Source organism: Scylla paramamosain, chromosome 33 (genome assembly GCF_035594125.1).
Source record: "Scylla paramamosain isolate STU-SP2022 chromosome 33, ASM3559412v1, whole genome shotgun sequence".
NCBI classification, from domain to species: Eukaryota; Metazoa; Arthropoda; class Malacostraca; order Decapoda; family Portunidae; genus Scylla; species Scylla paramamosain.
In genome coordinates, this window is record NC_087183.1 from 7,345,443 (window position 1) to 7,364,867 (window position 19,425).

At 41.9% G+C, this 19,425-nt stretch overlaps 1 protein-coding gene across 1 annotated transcript in view; it reads left to right on the forward strand.

Annotated features, from left to right (window-relative positions):
* The first annotated feature begins 2,397 nt into the window (after window positions 1-2,397).
* LOC135089576 (zwei Ig domain protein zig-8-like) overlaps window positions 2,398-19,425 on the forward strand; it is a 79,398-nt gene continuing 62,370 nt past the window's right edge. Inside the window, exons 1-2 of the mRNA XM_063985319.1 lie at window positions 2,398-2,916; window positions 10,857-11,067. Coding sequence (XP_063841389.1) covers window positions 2,461-2,916; window positions 10,857-11,067 — 667 coding nt within the window. The 5' untranslated portion in view covers window positions 2,398-2,460. The remainder of the gene's footprint in view (window positions 2,917-10,856; window positions 11,068-19,425) is intronic.

Here is a 19,425-nt window from a genome sequence, read left to right on the forward strand (position 1 = left end):
CCTTCCTTAAATCACCTTACTCCTCTCTTTATCCCTTATCCTCTTTCCTCCTACTACTTACCTTACCTCTAACTCTCCTTTCCTCCTCCAGTGAATATGTCCTAACGTATCTTACCTCTCCTACCTCCCTCCCTCTCTCTTCTCCTTCCGTCCGTCACTGGGTCGTGTCTTACCTGGCCTTGCGACACACAGGTGCTGAAGTTTGCCTGTGTTACCTGCACGAATTAATTAAGGGAAGGGCAACATAAGGTAAGGTAAGAGGTTTTGTATGTGGAGATTGTAAGAGGGATTGTATGTGTGTGTGTGTGTGCGTACGCGCAAGAAAATACATACATGCACACGCCCCTTGCCTAGTTAGGTACTTAGCGCCTGGTGCCTGGTGCCTGGTGCCTGGTGTGCGGTGCTTGGTGCCCTACAGGAGTGAGGCACCTTGCTACATTAATTTACATCTCCGTGGAAACCAACTTTGTGGGCCGCAACTCACGTAACGAGATGTTGGTGTTGTTGGTGTTGTTGTTGACGTTGTTGTTGTTGTTGTTGTTGTTGTTGTTGTGTATTATGATTATAAGAACAATATAATTTTAATAACTAATTATTGTTGTTGTTGTAGTTGTTGTTGTTGTTGTTGTTGTTATTGTTGTTGTTGTTAGGTGACTGACTGGGACTGAGTGACTGAGAGAGCTCGCTATCATGCGGACTGTGTTTATCTGAGCTAAATGGATAACGTTTTGGTGTTCGGGGAGAAGAATAACCAATGAGATGCCATGAAATGAGGTGAAGGACCAATAGAAGATCTTGTTATAATGATCAGGAAGGAAGACTCAGAACGAACGCAGGTGTTTTTCCCAAGGACTGGAAGTGGGCGTGAAATTCCCTTGAGAGGTAGAGAAGGAGGAGAAAAGTTAAAATAGAATAGACCGGCCGGCCATGATACACGTGGGATGAATATGAAATGATAAATATGCATATATATAATAATAATAATAACTGTTGAGACTGATACAGTAGTACGTAGCAATAGTACTTACCTTGTGGTGGTGGTGATTATGACAGTCGTAAAATTAGTAGTAGTAATAGCAGTAGTGGTGGTGATGATGGCAATGGTACTAGTAATAGTTGTAGTGATGGTAGTAGTAATAGTAGTAGTTGTAGTAGTAGTAGTAGTAGTAGTGTAGATATTTTTTGTAGGAGAATAGAGCTGATAGTGGTTAATAGTTGTAGTGGTAGTAGCAGTTGCAGCAGTAGTAGTAGCAGTAACAGTGGCGGCAGTAGTTGCAATCGTAGTGGTGGCAGTGGTCGCCTCGTCCTAGTCGCTCCCAATACATTTTCAGCGGAGGCAAACTTTAATATATTATAGGCAATCGTATCCTCTTCCCGCCCACTTTCCGCCTTCCCTGATTCCGCTTCAATCTCCTGCCTGAAATACTGCGCGATCTGTGGATTAATGTTCCCAGTGCACCCCGGCCCACACTGCGCTGGGAGGGGGACACAAATGCAAGAGGAGGAGGAGGAGAAGGCTGTTGTAATATTTTTATCAATTGACCTTCACAAAATATACGAATAGAATGTAATTTCGGGTAGTGCAGTGTTATTATTTTTCATTTATTTGTTTATTTACTTTTTTTTATGTGTTCCAGTGTAAGTGATGATTCTCTCTCTCTCTCTCTCTCTCTCTCTCTCTCTCTCTGTTCAAGTTCAGGTTCACGCATCTATTGCCTTCAGAAAACAGAGTAACAAGCAGACAAGAAGGGAAAGGCCACGGTGTGCTGAGCCTTGACTGAATAACTGAGCAGACTTGTAAATATAGGAGTGTTCTTGCAACTAACACACACACACACACACACACACACACACACACACACACACACACACACACACACACACACACACACACACACACACACACACACACACACACACACGCGTACAATATAATCATTCATACTTACGCAAACATACGTTTCTGTACATACATATATAAAAATGCATATTTGCGCCTATATAGAAACATTTTATAGACTTACATATATCATTGATCACATTCCATGAAAAGTATGAAAATGTCTTTTTATTCGTTAATGGTTCCACAGTTTTTGCACTTACAAATTTATACTATTTTTAAAAAGGTTTGTGCGATAAAGCTCACGTACTGTGTGTGTGTGTGTGTGTGTGTGTGTGTGTGTGTGTGTGTGCTTTGCTTTGTCATACTGTGTGCGCGTGTAAAAGGCATGTTTGTGTACAGAGGGGAGACGGAGGGGCGAGAATGACGTGTGTGTGTGTGTGTGTGTGTGTGTGTGTGTGTGTGTGTGTGTGTGTGTGTGTGTGTGTGTGTGTGTCCATCCATCCATCCATTCATACATCTACATAACTTACGTATCCTACAACTTTCAGATAACCAAAACACGGCACATTTCCTTTCCCACAGCGGAGGTACACGGCGCAGCGAGGTTCCTGGGCCACATGCCGCACGACAACGACCACCTGCCGACTCCCGTGGACGACTCAGCGCGCCCAGAACACGACTCCGATGTGAAGTTACCGGGACGACACTACCCCAAGCTCCCTTACACCCTAATAGACCGTTATGATGACCTCCCTTACCCGCACCCTGGCAGCAGTCAACCTAAACCCCAGCCTCACCCTAGATCAGATCCTTATCACTATGACTACAACTACGACGACTACTGGGAGGGGGAGGAGGGAGAGGAGGAGGCCAAGAAGCATTTGAAGTCCCCGCAGAGTGATACATCTGGGGCATCCTCATCCTCCTCCTCTTCCTCCTCCTCTTCCACCTCCACGCCCGAGCCACGAGATCCGAGTCCGAGGTTTGACAGGGACCAGCCTCGCAGTGTGAAGGTCCAGGCGGGGAAGACTGCTGTGCTGGTGTGTCGTGTGCTGAACCTCGGCGACAAATCGGTGAGTAATTTCTTGTTTTGTATCGACTTTTTATTTATTATTTATTTATTTATTTATTTATCTTTTTTTCTTGTTTTCTCATTTTATTGCCAAAGATTTAAGTTCCTATTTCTTATAATGTCAACTCATTCTTAATACTGATATATAATTTTTTTATTATTATTGATATTATTGTACGTTGCGATTTTATAATGGGCTAACTATTGTCATTGCTCCTTGGCATGATGATGATAATGTAATGCTGCGGTTAATAATATAATATGAGAATTGTTAACGGGTTCCTCCATTGCAGCGTCTCTTGCTACACTTGTGCTCGTTGAAAATAAAACACTAATGAGAAGTCACAAGTTATTAGGTGTCATTAGTACTAGTATTTTAAAAGCGTCACTGATTTGTCTGCGTCACCAATTGGAGGGACGAGACGGAGCGACCGGTTGGTTAACTTACCACGAATTTAAGAGGCCGGTCATTCAAGCCTCACAGAAGAGCTGCAGCAGGATTGACTGCCGGGGCTATATAAAAAAATAAAAAAACATCGACAATAATAATAATAATAATAATAATAATAATAATAATAATAATAATAATAATAATAATAATAATAAACGTTTCTCCTTTAAGCAGACCCTTGTGATTCTTAAGTATGTTTGCATGATTCTACTGGTACTTTAAAGATTCTGCATAATTAAACGAGAAAATATCCCCGTGAAATTAAATCTTCTTTGTGTCCTTTGAAAAGCTGTCCTGATGAAAAGCCAAGGAGTTCAGAACACGAGTCTTATTCCTAATCTTACTGTACCACGTTTCTCTCTCTCTCTCTCTCTCTCTCTCTCTCTCTCTCTCTCTCTCTCTCTCTCTCTCTCTCTCTCGTCTACTTTATCCTTTTCCTTCCTTCCATACTTCTGTCCATCCTTTTTTCCTTCCTTCCTTCCTTCCTTCCTTCCTTCCTTCCTTCCTTCCTTCCTTCCTTCCTCCCTCTCCTTTCCCCTTTTATCTTTCCTCCCTTTTCCTTTCTCTCTTTCCTTCGTACCCTCCTTCCTCCCTCATCCAATTCCCCCATTTCCAATCTGTCCCAACCATCCTTCCATTCACCCGTCCATTCACCTCTCCCCCCCCTCTCTCTCTCTCTCTCTGTTACCTAAGGGAGAGTTCAGGATTCGTCCGCTAGGAGATGTCACGCTTACCTAACCTTGTCTCTTCTGACTTCGATACTCCCCTTCCACCTCCCCCTTCCTTCCCTTACACTCCCCCTACCCTCCTCTTCCTCTCCCTCTCTCCCTCCCTCTGTAAATTATGATCGTCCTCTCCCTCTTTCCCTCTTTTCCTCTTCCCTGCTACTTCGTCACTTCTCCCTCCCTTGTTGCAAAGATGGAGGAGGAAGGAAAGATGGGAAGAAAAGAGAAATGGAGGAATGGAGAGAAATTTATTTTTGTATTGTGAAGAAAGGGTCGAATTTTTTTTTTTTTTTTCTGTGGTGAAAATGTTTGTGGTTGGTAAGTGTGTGTGTGTGTGTGTGTGTGTGTGTGTGTGTGTGTGTGTGTGTGGGCGGCCGGTCTTTTGTTGCTTAGATTCTATATTCCTACGTTCATTGTATTAAATATATTCGAGTTTTGTCTTTGCTTTTGGTACAGAAAATGCTTTTGTTTACAATGTTCACTGTCCAGACTTTTTTCACGTAAATATTTGTTATCAAGAAATGTTCACCATCATAACTTTTTCACTATCTTAACTTTACGTTGCCATAACTTTACGGTCACAAATTTTCACATTCAGATTTTTTTTTCACTTACACACTATTATTATTACAAATTTCATCATCAGTGCTTCACTATCATATTTTTCACCAACATAACTACCACTACTACCACTAATTCATGGCCACGACTACCACAGTCTTTCACTATCACACATTTTCACTATCATCACTATCACCATCATTGCCTCACTATCATAAACTTTTCACCATCATAACTTTTCCACCACAACTACAAACTTTCATCATCATTACCAGAATTTTTCAGTCACAGCAGTTTATATTTTTCAAAACTCGTGCCTCTGTTCCTCTTTCTCCTTCAGCCTTTTCATTTATCAATCTTGTCCTTTCATGTTGCATATAATTTTCTCTCTCTCTTTTTTTTTTTTTTTGCTACATTTCTGTCCCCACTGAAAAGACTGAGTACGTGTGTGTGCATGTGTGTGTGTGTGTGTGTGTGTGTGTGTGTGTGTGTGTGTGTGTGTGTGTGTGTGTGTGTGTGTGTGTGTGCTCCTCATTATTTTCTTGTCTTCGTTTCATGTGGTGTATTTTTTTTTCTAGTTCCTTCCTCCCCATGTCCTAATTACTCAGTGTCCTCTTTCATTCCCTTCTTTATCACTGTTTCTTTCTATTCCCTATCTTCGTTAATGCCACTGCGTACCCACTATTTTTCTTCTTCTTCTTCCCCCCCTCTTTTTACGTGAGAGAGGCCGGCCAAGGGTAGAAATATTAAGATAAGGAAGGGAAGTCCAGTAAGATTCCCTCCTCTATGGAAAATAAAAATAGATAATTATCACCAAAGCGGAGACCAGGGCAGGAAATGTCCCTTTTACTGCGCTCTGTTCGTCTAGTGTCCCTCTGTGTTCAGTATTTGCTATATCCTTCTTTCATTTGAGTTCCATTGGTGTGTTTTTATTTGTATGTATAAACAGCAAATACAAAAATAAATTAAAAGAACTAAATGTATTGAAATTCGTTATGTAAGTGTAGTTTTTTTTTGTTATAGTTTTGCTTTATTGTTTATTTTCTTTTTTTCTCTCTCTCTTTTTTTCATGATTTCTTCTTCGCAACGTCCCGTGTTGAATGTTTGATCTGTGTCAGAGTCTCGTTATTTTGCTTTCTTTTTTGTTTCCACTCACTGCCTTAATGTACTGCATATTATTTGTATCTTGTTTTCCTCATGTTTAATTTTCCCGTGTGGCTCTTTTATTTATTTATTTTATTTTATTTATTTTTTCATCTGACCTATTTATGTATTTTTTATTTTTTTACTTTACTTTTATTCATTTATTTCGTATTTATTTTGCTTGTTTTCTTTTTTATTTTTTTTTATTTAACTTATTTATTGTGTGTGTGTGTGTGTGTGTGTGTGTGTGTGTGTGTGTGTGTGTGTGTGTGTGTGTGTGTGTGTGTGTGTGTGTGTGTGTGTGTGTGTGTGTGTTTCTCCACTCATTCTTCATTGTCCCAAATTTGGAAGAGGGTGCAAGGTTATATAGATAGGTAAGCAGAACAAGACGAGCAGTTAAAAGAAAGAGATGGAAGGAAAAATTTTTGGATTAAACAGATAAAAAGAAGTAAATGGAAGTGGAGGAGGAAAGAAGAGAGACTACACTGTTGTATTATGGAGAGGATAGAAAGAAAGAAAAGGAGAGAAATAAAAAAAAGTAGAGAAAGTAAAGAAAAGTAAAAAAAAAATAAAGAAAAGGAGGGAAACTACATAAGTGGCTTGAAAAGTACTAATCAAAGAGGAAAAAAGTAGGAAAGTAGAAAAGCAGTAATGAAGGAAAAAAATGGCAGAAAAAAAGTAGATTGGAAAAGTGAAGAGAAGGGAAGTCAGTAAGAAATAAAATAAAATAAAATGATTTAAGAAAGTGATGAGAAGAAGATGAGGAAGACGGAAGGAGTGAAGGCAAGCAGTGGATAAGAGGAGGGACAAAGAGAGAAAAGAGTGAGCCAATGAAGATGAAGGAAGTAATTAAGGAGAGAAAGCACTGCGGTGGTTAGGAGGTAGAGAGAGAGAGAGAGAGAGAGAGAGAGAGAGAGAGAGAGAGAGAGAGAGAGAGAGAGAGAGAGAGAGAGAGAGAGAGGGAGAGAAACGGCAAAGATAAAGTAAGGAAAAGGAGAATGAAAAACAAACTTAGAAAAACGAAACAAAGTAAGAGAAAAATAAGATAAAAAGATAAAAAAACAATAACACTGCACATTAAGACGAAAAGAAGACTTGTAAAGAGAAAGCAAAAACAAAAAAAAATAAAAGAAAAAGGAAAAGAAAAACTGAAATAAAAAAAACAAACAAACAGAACAGCACTGCAAAACGATAAGACGACTTGTAAAGGGCACCAAGAGAGGAAGAATCAAGAGGAGACAATAAGAGAGGAGAGGAAGAGTTAGACGTAAGCGGGGAGACACAGAGGAGCTGGCAATACACATAGACAGAGAGAGAGGGGGACAATAGAAAAAAGAGTTAGTAAGCCTTCTCTCGCCCATGTGTGGTGGAAGCCAAGCTAAACACGAGACACGATGTTCAATTGTTTCCCGCTCTTTTTTTGCCGGTTTTGTTAATGGACTCCTCTCCCCCTCTCCCTCTCTCCCCTCCTGCCCTTCTTCCCTCCATATCGCTCCTCCACATCTCTTTTACCCTCTCTCTCTCTCTCTCTCTCTCTCTCTCTCTCTCTCTCTCTCTCTCTCTCTCTCTCTCTCTCTCTCTCTCTCTCTCTCTCTCTCTCTCTCTCTCTCTCTCTCTCACTGTTGCATCTTCTCTCTCCCCCTTAACACGCGAGACTAACTTTATCTAGATCAAGGAAAGAGAGAGAGAGAGAGAGAGAGAGAGAGAGAGAGAGAGAGAGAGAGAGAGAGAGAGAGAGAGAGAGAGAGAGAGAGAGAGAGAGAGAGAGAGAGAGAGAGAGAGAGAATAGGAAAGGAAGAGATAAAAAGGAGGAAGAGAAGCTGAAGAAAGTGGCGGAGAATGGAGAAGGAGGAGGAGGAGGAGGAGGAGGAGGAGGAAGAAGAAGAAGCAACTTTGTGTGTGTAAAATGAGGTTGGCTTGATAAAAGAGGCTTAGGCGGGGAAAGAGGAGGAGGAGGAGGAGGAGGAGGAAGAGGGAAAGGAGAAGTTAGAAGAAGAAGGAAGAGAAAGAAGACGAAGAAGAGAAGGAGGAAGAGAAAATATCGTGTGTGCTTGTAACCTAACTTTCCTTTTTGACCAGAGAGAGAGAGAGAGAGAGAGAGAGAGAGAGAGAGAGAGAGAGAGAGAGAGAGAGAGAGAGAGAGAATTGCATTTAACCTTACGCAACTCCGAATTCAGATAAAAATATCAAAAAGTCAACAAACACAGGAAATTAAGCTCGGACTCATTATAAAAAAGCAGAGAGAGAGAGAGAGAGAGAGAGAGAGAGAGAGAGAGAGAGAGAGAGAGAGAGGGAAACACCTACCTGATAGTGACAGTAACGCAGGGTGACGAGGGAAGTGAAAATGCCAGACAATGAAAGAGCCTAGAAGCGATGAAAGTGTAGCAGTGTGTGTGACAGTGATGGTGTTAATCAGTGACAAGGTAGGAGCGTGTGCCTGATAGTGACAGCGCCGAACAGTGGCAAGGGTGGTGAGGGGTGCCTGATGATGACAGTGCGGTGACTCCCTCGTTCATAAAGCCGTCACGAGGTCACAGCTGGGAGCGAATTTTAAATCCATGAAGCTGGACAGTGATCAGTCTGTGCTTAAGTCCACAGTTCCTTTTTGAAACGCGATCTTGTCTTCTCTTTTATGTATATGATGTTTGAGAGAGAGAGAGAGAGAGAGAGAGAGAGAGAGAGAGAGAGAGAGAGAGAGAGAGAGAGAGAGAGAGAGAGAAAGAGAAAGTCACAGTACAGAAAATACATGGAGAATATCAGAAAAATAAAGAAAACGTGAAAACGATATATGTGAAGAGATAGATATAGAGGAAGGGAATGGAGGGGAGGTGGGAGGTAAGGAGCAAGGGACGGAAGAGGAATGGGAGGCAAGGGTGGTGAATAAAGAGGAGGAAGGAAGGAAAGGTAGAAGAGAGAAATTCTTGGTCGTGAAAATAAAACAAACAAGTAAATTTTAAAAAGTGTTTCGCTGTTCTTGTCCCTTTTTCTCGTTTATTCATTTTGTTCTTCTTTCCTTTTTCTTTCTTCCCTTCTTTCTGTCTCTATTCTTAATTACTTCATTTTTATTATTCATCTAATTTCCTGTCCTTCCGTTTTACTGTTATTCCTTCTTTCTTTTCGTTCGTTCGTTTGTTTGTTTGTTTCATTTTTTTCTTCTTCTCTTTCTTTCTCTTTAATTATTTATGTTTTTTTTCTGATTCTCTTAATTCTTATCCTTTTGCTATTACTATTCTCGTTATTTTCCTTCCTTGCTTCCCCTCTTCTTCTTCTCTTCTTTCTTCTCTCTTTCATTGTTTTTCTTTCTTTCTGTTTGTCTGTCGGTGTGTCTGTCTGTCTGCCTGTCTGTCTTTCTTTCATTCTCTCATTTTCTGTCTTCCATTCTTATTTTATCTATTTATGATCTTCCCTTTCTCTATCTACGTTTATTCCATCACTTTTGTTGCTTTCAATCTTTTTCTCTTCATCTCTGTTTTATCAGTAAACATTTCACATTCTGAGTTATTTAAGTTTTCTCTTCATTTTTTCCTTTTTTTTTTATAAGAATGTTTTGCCTCGAGTTTTTTTTTTTTTTCGTTTTCTGTCTGTTTTTTTTCTTTCCATTATTTCTCTTCTTGTTTCTTTTCATGTCTAGTTCAGAAATTAATTTGATTCCCGTGTTTTCCTCTTTGTGCTCTCTCTCTCTCTCTCTCTCTCTCTCTCTCTCTCTCTCTCTCTCTCTCTCTCTCTCTCTCTCTCTCTCTCTCTCTCTCTCTCTCTCTCTCTCTCTCTCTCTCTCTCTCTCTACTCTTTTGTAAGCTTTCCTTGTTTCCTGTTTCCTCTCTCCTTTCGTTCTATCCTTCTTCCCCTTTCCCTTTCCCTTTCCTCTCTCTCTCTCTCTCTCTCTCTCTCTCTCTCTCTCTCTCTCTCTCTCTCTCTCTCTCTCTCTCTCTCTCTCTCTCTCTCTCTCTCTCTCTCTCTCTCTCTCTCTCTCTCCTCCCCCTTTCATTTCCCTTGAACTGATCTCTCACTGTCCCTCCTCCGCCTCCTCCTCTTCCTTCTCCTCCTCCTCCTCCTCCTTCTCCTCCTCCTAACTTTGATCTGTAGATTAACTAACATCAGGTTAACATGATCCGTATTAACTTGAGGTTGGGGGGGAAGGAAGAAGAGGAGGAGGAGGAGGAGGAGGAGGAGGAGGAGGAGGAGGAGAAGAACTAAAGGGTGTTATCATAATATATAAGCCACGCACACTCATTTCACTGATTATTCTCTCTCTCTCTCTCTCTCTCTCTCTCTCTCTCTCTCTCTCTCTCTCTCTCTCTCTCTCTCTCGTGTTGACGTCGACCTCGCAAACTTTCTCCTCCTCCTCCTCCTCCTCCTCCTCCTCCTCCTCCTCCTCCTCCTCCTCCTCTTCCTTCTCCTTCTCCTCCTCCTCCTCCTCCATTAATATCGGAATACTCCCCTTTCCTCTTCAATTGTTTCTCCCCTCCCTCTTTATCTTCCTGTCTCCTTCTTTCTCATTTAGTTATGTCTTCTTCCTCCTCCGCCATTATCGCCACCACAACATCCTCCTCCTCCTCCTCCTCCTCCTCTTCCTCCTCCACCTCCTCCTCCTCCTCCTTCTTCTTCTTCTTCTTCTTCTTCTTCTTCTTCTTCTTCTTCTTCTTCTTCTTCTCCTCCTCCTCCACCTGCAAGTAATGTTTCAATTCTCCCTTCTCCCCCATCATTGAAATTTCTTCTTATCCTCCCTTTCTCTCCCTTTATTCCCTTTCTGTGTCTCTCCTTTCCTCCTTTCCTTCCTCTTTCCTTCCTCTTTCCATTCTGTTGTGGAGGCGTCAGTGGTGCTTTTGAGAGAGAGAGAGAGAGAGAGAGAGAGAGAGAGAGAGAGAGAGAGAGAGAGAGAGAGAGAGCTGGCAGGTATTGTTATTGCCAAGCCGGAATGGAAAACTTACTAGTGAAATGATTAATCTCTCTCTCTCTCTCTCTCTCTCTCTCTCTCTCTCTCTCTCTCTCTCTCTCTCTCTCTCTCTCTCTCTCTCTCTCTCTTTCACACACACACTCACGCACCTTCGTCCCCTCCTTCAGGTATCGTGGATCAGACACGAGGACCTGCACATCCTGACGGTGGACAAATACAAGTACAGCACGGACCGGCGGCTGAGTGTGGTGCATGACGAGGTGGAGCACGAGTGGCTGTTGAAGATCCAGAGCGTGAGGCAGGAGGACGCGGGGATGTACGAGTGTCAGGTGTCCACTAAACCTCTCCTCAGCTTCATCGTCAGCCTGCAGGTGGTAGGTGAGTGGCCGAGAATTAAGTAACATGATCTCTCCAGTGTTGATGTGTATAGGTAAGTTACCCCGAAGGAAAGAAAATGGTAACCTCTCCAGTGTTGAGTGTATTGGTAGGTTGCCCCAAGAAAAAGAAAATGGTTATCTCTCCAGTGTTGCCCCAAGAAAAAGAAAATGGTAATCTTTTACTAACTTAACCAGTGTTGACAATTGTATGGGTCAGTCGCTCCGAGGTAAGAAAATGCTTATATATAATGTTCGTCGCCTTTTCGTTTTAATTTCTCTCTTTCTTCTTTCTCTCTATCTATCTCAAGTGTATAAAGAAGGTGCCCTGAGATGGATAACATGCTAATCTCTTTAATACTGACGAGTGTATAGGTAAGTCGACCCGAGCTAGTTTATAAAATTGGTGTTCTTTGCATTCTTAATTATGCACAGCTGAAAGAGTTGTCCTCCGCAGCCCCGCCAGTACACAGAGATTGTTAAACCCGCAATGATAAGAATACAGAACCAAAAATTTGTCCTCTACTGTCTTCCCCAGTACACGGAGCTGTTAAAAAGTTGTCCCCTTCAGTTTTAAGTACACAAAAGTAAGAAAATTATTGGCCTCCGCAGCCTCGCCCAACACGCGCACCTTAAAAATAGTTGTCCTCAGTCCTTCCCAGTACACGGAGTCGCAAAAAGTTGTCCCTTTCAATCTTAAGGTCACAGAACTAAGAAAATCGTCCTTCGCATCCTTCTCCTGTACTCGGACCTTGAAAACAGATGTCTTCTATATTACTGACAAGTGCCCGGGGCTAAGAAGGCCGTCCCCCGCAGCCTCGCCGATCAACTGCAGTCTGAGGAGGTGGTGGGGGAGTGGCAGGCTTAGGCATTGCGCTATATTCTCGTTATCTTTCATAATTCTTCCTCTTCTCATAATGTATAGTGCCTTTTCTTCATTGTGAGACTCCCTATAACCTTTCTTACTCGTTATTTATGTGAAGAGAAAGCAAGGTTATGTACTGGTACGGAGAAAAAGATAAATTAAGGATAGTGGTAGTAGTAGTAGTAGTAATAGTAGTAGTAGTAGTGGTGGTGGTGGTGGTGGTAGGTGTGCTGTCTATCTTCCTGTTCTTCCTACTTGTTTCGTCTTCGTCTGTAGAGAAGGATCGTAATGTTCTCCCTGTGTTTCTTTAATAATGTCATATAATCTTTCCTTCTTACGCTGCCAAAAATATTCTATCTATTCACTCATTCTCTGATTTTTTTTTTCTGAATTATCTCTTTTGTTTATTCCATTTATTTATTTAGTATTTTTTTCTTTGTCTGTCGCCGTCTATGTGTTCGTCTTTCTGTTTATTTCTCTCTCTCTCTCTCTCTCTCTCTCTCTCTCTCTCTCTCTCTCTCTCTCTCTCTCTCTCTCTCTCTCTCTCTCTCTCTCTCTCTCTGTTTACATTCTTTATCGTTTGCACAGCTGTTTCCTACTTCTCTTATTCTTCTTGTGATTTTTTTCTCTCCCTCTTTCTCTTTACATCACTCTAAACTTCAATTTTATCGCCTTCCTCGAGTACTATTCCTCCCTCCTCCTCCTTCTCCCTCCTCCTCCTCCTCCTCCTCCTCCTCCTCCTCCTCCTCCTCTCACCCTATCACTTCACCCATTTCGTTGTCTGACCTTCAACTATTACTTCTCTTCCCCATTGTACGTATTCTCTTGTCTCCAAACATTGCCTCCTCCTCCTCCTCCTCCTCCTCCTCCTCCTCCTCCTCCTCCTCCTCCTCCTCCTCCTCCTCCTCCTCCTCCTCCTCCTCCTCTTCCTCTAACAGGTTTATTTCTATTCGTTCTCGTTTGTGTTCTTTTGCTCTCCTCTCCCCGTCCTCCTCCTCCTCCTCCTCCTCCTCCTCCTCCTCCTCCTCCTCCTCCTCCTCCTCCTCCTCCTCCTCCTCCTCTTCCTCTTTCTTTTCCTCTTCCTCTTCCTCCTCCTCCTCTGTACTATCCTGTCTCTCCCAGTAATAGCATAGAATAGTTACCCAAACAGTTTAGTAAGTACCTCAGGGTCTGTTGCTGTTTGGACTTCCTTTGTATTCCCTTTGTGTTCCTCTTCCTCCCTCCTGCTGTGCCTCCGCCAGATCTACCGCTTGTACTTTACTGCCTTGCCTAGTCCGTCCCGCGGCCCTCCCTGTCTTTATGGTGTGGCCTGAGCGTCCCTCGTGGAGATGTTCGGTCTTCTGCTGGGGACGGTCGCCTTGTTTACATTCGGGACGGTCACTGTGTTTACATTCCGACGACCAGAGCGAGAGGACGAGGACGAGGAGCAGGAGCAGATAGGAGGAAAGGAAAGAGGACAGGAAGGACAAGGCTGATGATAATGATTGGAAGGAAGAGGAAGAGGAAGAGCAGGAAACGGCTGGAGATGAAGTGGACGACCGGGAGTAAGAGATAAAGGAAGATAAAAGAGGGTTAAGAGGAGGAGGAAGATCAAAGGCATGGAAAGATGTCAATAGAGAGAGAGGAGAGAAAAAAAAATAAAAGAGAAACTGGAGTAAGAGGCATTGGATAGAGAGAGAGAGAGAGAGAGAGAGAGAGAGAGAGAGAGAGAGAGAGAGAGAGAGAGAGAGAGAGAGAGAGAGAGAGAGAGAGAGAGAGAGGAATGAAGAAGAGGAAGATACGATAAAAATAGAAAAGTGAAAGGTCTTATGAGAAAAAAAATTAAGTGCCATCTTCTCTTCTCCTTCTGAGTCACACACCTGACATGACACACCTGATGCTCTCCTCTTTCTCTCTCTCTCTCTCTCTCTCTCTCTCTCTCTCTCTCTCTCTCTCTCTCTCTCTCTCTCTCTCTCTCTCTCTCTCTCTCTCTCCTCTTCCTCCTCCTCTCTTCACTTTTCCGCCCTCTTTCAGTCTTCTTCCTCTTTTTCTCCCCTTTTATTCGGTGTTCTGGTGTTCTCCTCTCTTCTTTTTTTCCTCTCTTCTTTTTCTTCTTCCTCTTCTCTTCACTTTTCTCGCCCTTGTTCATTTTCTTTCCTCTTTTTGTCTTCTTTTCTGTTCTAACGTTATCGTGTTTTCTTTTTTTCTCTTATCTCCAATCCTCTTCTCTCTTTTACTCATTTTTTTCCTCAGTTCTTTTTGTCTCTTTTCTTCTTTGTCTTCTTTCTTAATTTTCCTTCTCTTCTCTTCATTTTTCCCTTCTTTGTTCAATTTTTGTCCTGTTTTTTTCTTCTTTTCCCTTTTCTCTTTTCCTGTTTTATTTTCTTTCTTCTCTTCTTTTCACTTTTGCCGTCCTTTTTCAATCTCTCTCTTTTTATCCTTCCTTATTTTTTGTTCTTATGTTCTCTCTTCTTTTTTTATCTTATCTTCTGTCCTCTCCTGTTCTTCTCTCTTTTACTCTCCACTTTTTTCTGTCTGTTCTTGTCCTTGTCTTTTCTCTCCCCTTTTCATCTTTTCCTGTTCCCTTTTCTCATTTGTATTCTTCCTTTTTTCGTTTTTCTGTCACTTATGTCATCCTCTCTTGTCTCGTCTCATTTTTCATCTTCGTAATTATCTTTTCCGGCTCTCATCTCCTCTTCTTTCACCTTTCCCCCTCTTCTTTTTCCCCACCGATTCCTCTTTCCATTTTCTCTCTTGCGTCATCTTCCGTCTCCCTTTCTGTCACCATCTAGTACCCTTCACTTTTTGTTTTCTTATTGTCTTCACCTCCCCTTTCCTTATGCCTTCCCTCTTCCTCCTCTCCTCTGCTCCTCTCCCGCTATCGTGTTACTATTTCCTCTCACCATTCCCCTTCTCTTCCTCCTCCTCCTCCTTCTCACCATTAACACTGCTATAGTTATTTATGTTGTCACTTGGTTGCTGTTCTTGTTTATCTTCAGCTGTTCCATCCCCGTGACTCACTCTGGATTCATGTACTCACCGCTGACTCACTGACTGGCTCACACACGCTCACTGACTCATTCACTTACTTCTGTTATGTTCGAGCTTGACTCATTTTCCGAACTGACTGACACACTGACTTACTCATTCACACTCTTATTCACTCTCATTTGATTTCGTTTTTCACTTTAGTCAATGGTTTACTTACTAACGAACTTATTGACTGATTAACTGACTTATTGAATGAATGGGTTAACTGACAGTGACTGACTGGCTGACTGAGTGACTGATTGCTTTACTGGCTGACTGATTAAATGAGTGAGTGAGTGACTGACTAACTGAATGACTGAATGACTGATAAAACGGCTGACTGAATAACTGAATGATTCGCTGGTTGACTTACTGACTGACTGACTGACTGACTTTCTGATTTGTAAATTGAATGCTTTACTGATCAACTGAATAACTGAATGACTAATTTACTAGCTGTTTGGCTGGCTAGATGATTGAGTGGCTGACTGACTGACAGATTAATTGACTTAATGGCTGGCTGACTGATGAGTGGCTGACTGACGGGCTGGCTGACTGATTGACCGCTTGTAGGTGTTTCACAGCCTAAATGTCCCTTTTTTATTGGAAACAATTGCTGACACCTTGCTGATTTGGCCTTGCCCGAACAGCTGGCGCCATTAGAAAGCAGCACACGACTCCCTAACGACACACACAGACACACACACACACACACACACACACCATACGTGCAGGTTATACATCAAAGCGTCCCTCACATTTGTAATTCATGTGAGTCATACGCAAGAGATGGAGAAAAAAATCGTAAAGAATTGAAAAGCGTTTTATTTTTTTGCTTGTCAAAGTCCCACCATTTGTCTTGTGATTCCATGTAAGCCGGTGATAGTAGTGGTGGTGGTGGTGGCATTTGTTTGTAGTAGTAGTAGTAGAAGTAGTAGTAGTGATGGTAGTAGTAGTAGTAGTAGTAGTTGTTGTTGTTGTTGTGGCAGAAGTAATAGTAGTGGTAGAACACTGACGTAGTAAACTATGATAGATGTAATTTGCTATCCTCTTTCACCACCACCACCACCACCACCACCCCCTGCTCTAAATTCCACACACCGCTACTCACACGAAATCCCGGGAACACAAACACGGCAGGAATAGACACATAACAAAGAAGAACAGCGTCACTCAGGCGTCGGCGGGGAGGTATTGAGTGGTGGGGGGTGATCAATGCAGGCGAGGAGGTGCTGAGGTGTTGTGAAGGCTGGTGTGGGCTGGTGTGGTGATGCGTAGTCTGGCAGGACGGTAAACTGTTCCCCGCAACACACAGACACGAAATAACGTTAAGATACTCAAACGTCGGAATCAGAGAGAGAGAGAGAGAGAGAGAGAGAGAGAGAGAGAGAGAGAGAGAGAGAGAGAGAGAGAGAGAGAGAGAGAGAGACAGCGAAACTATATTAGGTATTATTTTGTTAGTGTGTGTGTGTGTGTGTGTGTGTGTGTGTGTGTGTGTGTGTGTGTGTGTGTGTGTGTGTGTGTGTGTGTGTGTGTGTGTGTGTGTGTGTGTAGCATCCTCTGTTCTTCCTTAACGAGTATCATGTTGACCTACCTCCCCGACTCTCTCTCTCTCTCTCTCTCTCTCTCTCTCTCTCTCTCTCTCTCTCTCTCTCTCTCTCTCTCTCTCTCCTATAGGGTGGGTGGGTGGGTGGGGAGGAGCCTTCTTGCCTTTCTGTCCCCCTTCTGTACTACTGGCGGGGATCTGTGAAGGAGGGTAGTGAAGTTAGTTATCTTGTTCCGCCTCTGGTCTGTCTGTATGTATGTATGTTAGCTGGAGTTCCTGCGATGTTATGCTTGTCTTCCTCCTCCTCCTCCACCTCCTCCTCCTCCTCCTCCTCCTCCTCCTCCTCCTCCTCCTCCTCCTCCTCCTCCTCCTCCTCCTGATCTTATGTGACCTTGCAGTAGAAGCAGTGACCTTAGTAAGACGCTCACGGCAACTTGAAGCAACTCTCTCTCTCTCTCTCTCTCTCTCTCTCTCTCTCTCTCTCTCTCTCTCTCTCTCTCTCTCTCTCTCTCTCTCTCTCTCTCTCTCTCTCTCTCTCTCTCTCTCTCTCTCTCTCTCTCTCTCTCTCTCTCTCTCTCTCTCTCTCTCTCTCTCTCTCTCTCTCTCATCACGCCCATCATCATCATCTTCCTTTACCGCCAACGCCTTTTCCCTTTCCCCTACTCTCCCTTCCTTCCTCATCTCTTCTCCATATTCCTCCTCCTCCTCCTCCTTCTCCTCCTCCTTCTCCTTTTCAGAAGATAATGAGATACTGGGAGGACACGAGTAACGATAAACAAACACCAAGGGGAATGGGAGTGTGTGTGTGTGTGTGTGTGTGTGTGTGTGTGTGTGTGTGTGTGTGTGTGTGTGTGTGTGTGGCCGTGTCCGATGTGAGTGTGTGTGTGTGTGTGTAATTGAGTCTGCCTTTGGTAACCTGTATCTGAGAGAGAGAGAGAGAGAGAGAGAGAGAGAGAGAGAGAGAGAGAGAGAGAGAGAGAGAGAGAGAGAGAGAGAGAGAGAGAGAGAGCATTTTGTACTTCGTTAATGCAATACGTAGGAGTGTGTGTGTGTGTGTGTGTGTGTGTGTGTGTGTGTGTGTGTGTGTGTGTGTGTGTGTGTGTGTGTGTGTGTGTGTGTGTGTGTGTGTGTGTGTGTGTGTGTGTGTGTGTGTGTGTGTGTGTGTATGTGTGTGTGTGACGTAGAAAGAAAGCTAGAAGACAGCTTCCTCCAACTCTTCTTCTCCTTCTTCTTCTTCTTCTTCTTCTTCTTCTTCTTCTTCTTCTTCTTCTTCTTCTTCTTCTTCTTTTCTTTTTCTTCTTCTTCTTCTTCACCACCACCACCACCACCACCACCACCACCACCACCACCACCACCATCACCACCACCAGCAGACATAATCATTACTCCTGTCCCCGTCAGATTCACATAAGCACTGTCTATATATATATATATATATATATATATATATATATATATATATATATATATATATATATATATATATATATATATATATATATATATATATATATATATATATATATATATATATATATATATATATATATATATATATATATATATATATATATATGTGTGTGTGTGTGTGTGTGTGTGTGTGTGTGTGTGTGTGTATGTATGTATATCACTCACCACAACCTCGCTCTGACATTCCACCTTCCTGTCATTGGAATTCTCGGTTCCCGCAAGGTGAGAGATGTACGTGCCTTAATTATGCAGTACAGGTAAGGTTTGACTCCCAGGTGATGTGTGGATAGATTTTCCTCTCAGTTTATTCCTGTCTGACTAAATTTTGACCTTTTTTTTTGGCATGTTTTTATTTTTCTCTCGTGGTTTCTTCTTTCAGTTTTCATTTATCTGTTATCTAATTAAATGTGGTTTTCCTTCATTTTTTTCCTGGACCTCTGTAATTTTTTTTTTCTTTCTTGTGATGTATTTTGTTTATTTGCTACTTTTGGAGTGCTTTTCATGTTTGCTTGATTTTTATAATATTCCTAACTATATTTGATGTATTCTCTACTATTTTTAGGATGTATTTTATTTCCTTACTGTATTCTTAACATATTTCATTATCCCCTTATTATTTTTATGGAGTAATTTTTTAAAACATTTCAGGTACATTATTGTTTTCATGATGTCTTTTCTTTATTTACCTTCTTAACCTATTTCATCTTTACCTAACCCTTTATCTGTTACCTCTTGCTTGTTTCTTGTCGTCTTAACATTTTTCAGGCGTCTGTTTTTCTTCCAGCGTTATTTATTTCAGGTTTTATATAGATTTAATGATATATTTTTCGTATCTATCGTCTCAACATACACCAGCTTTCCCTAACTCTTTTCCTTACATCTCTTGCTTATTTTCTTGTCTTTCTAGCATTTTCCAGACGTAGATATCTCTTTCTTCCGGCGTTATTTGCTTATTTCAGGTTTCAAATGATTTAATGCTATATTTTCTACGTATCTTCATAACATATTCCAGCTTTTCCTTATTAATTTCCTTACATCTCTTGCTTTTTTTTTTTTTTTGTCGTTCTAGTATTTTCCAGTTGTCTGTTTCTCTCTCTTCCAGCGATATTTATTTATTTTGTCGGTTCTTCTGGGTGTTCCAAACTTGAAGCACATTTGTACAATACCTCAACATTCAGCTCATTAATTTTCGTCCCTTTGATGTATTGCACTTGTTTCATGTTTTTGAGCTCACATGTGATAATTATAATTCTTTTGGTTTATTCCAGTCTATGTATTCTCAGTCTTGTGGAGTTTAATTGTTTAGTATATTTGGAGAACTCTCTCTCTCTTTCTCTCTCTCAAGTATAAATAGATGCAGGTAAAACAAAAGGAATTGGAATCTCTTAGTTGGCTCTATCACGTGCTCCTGAAAGTGTGTTGCTGTAGACCAGGGGGGAGCCAATCAGATGTGCTATTAGATTCTCTCTCGC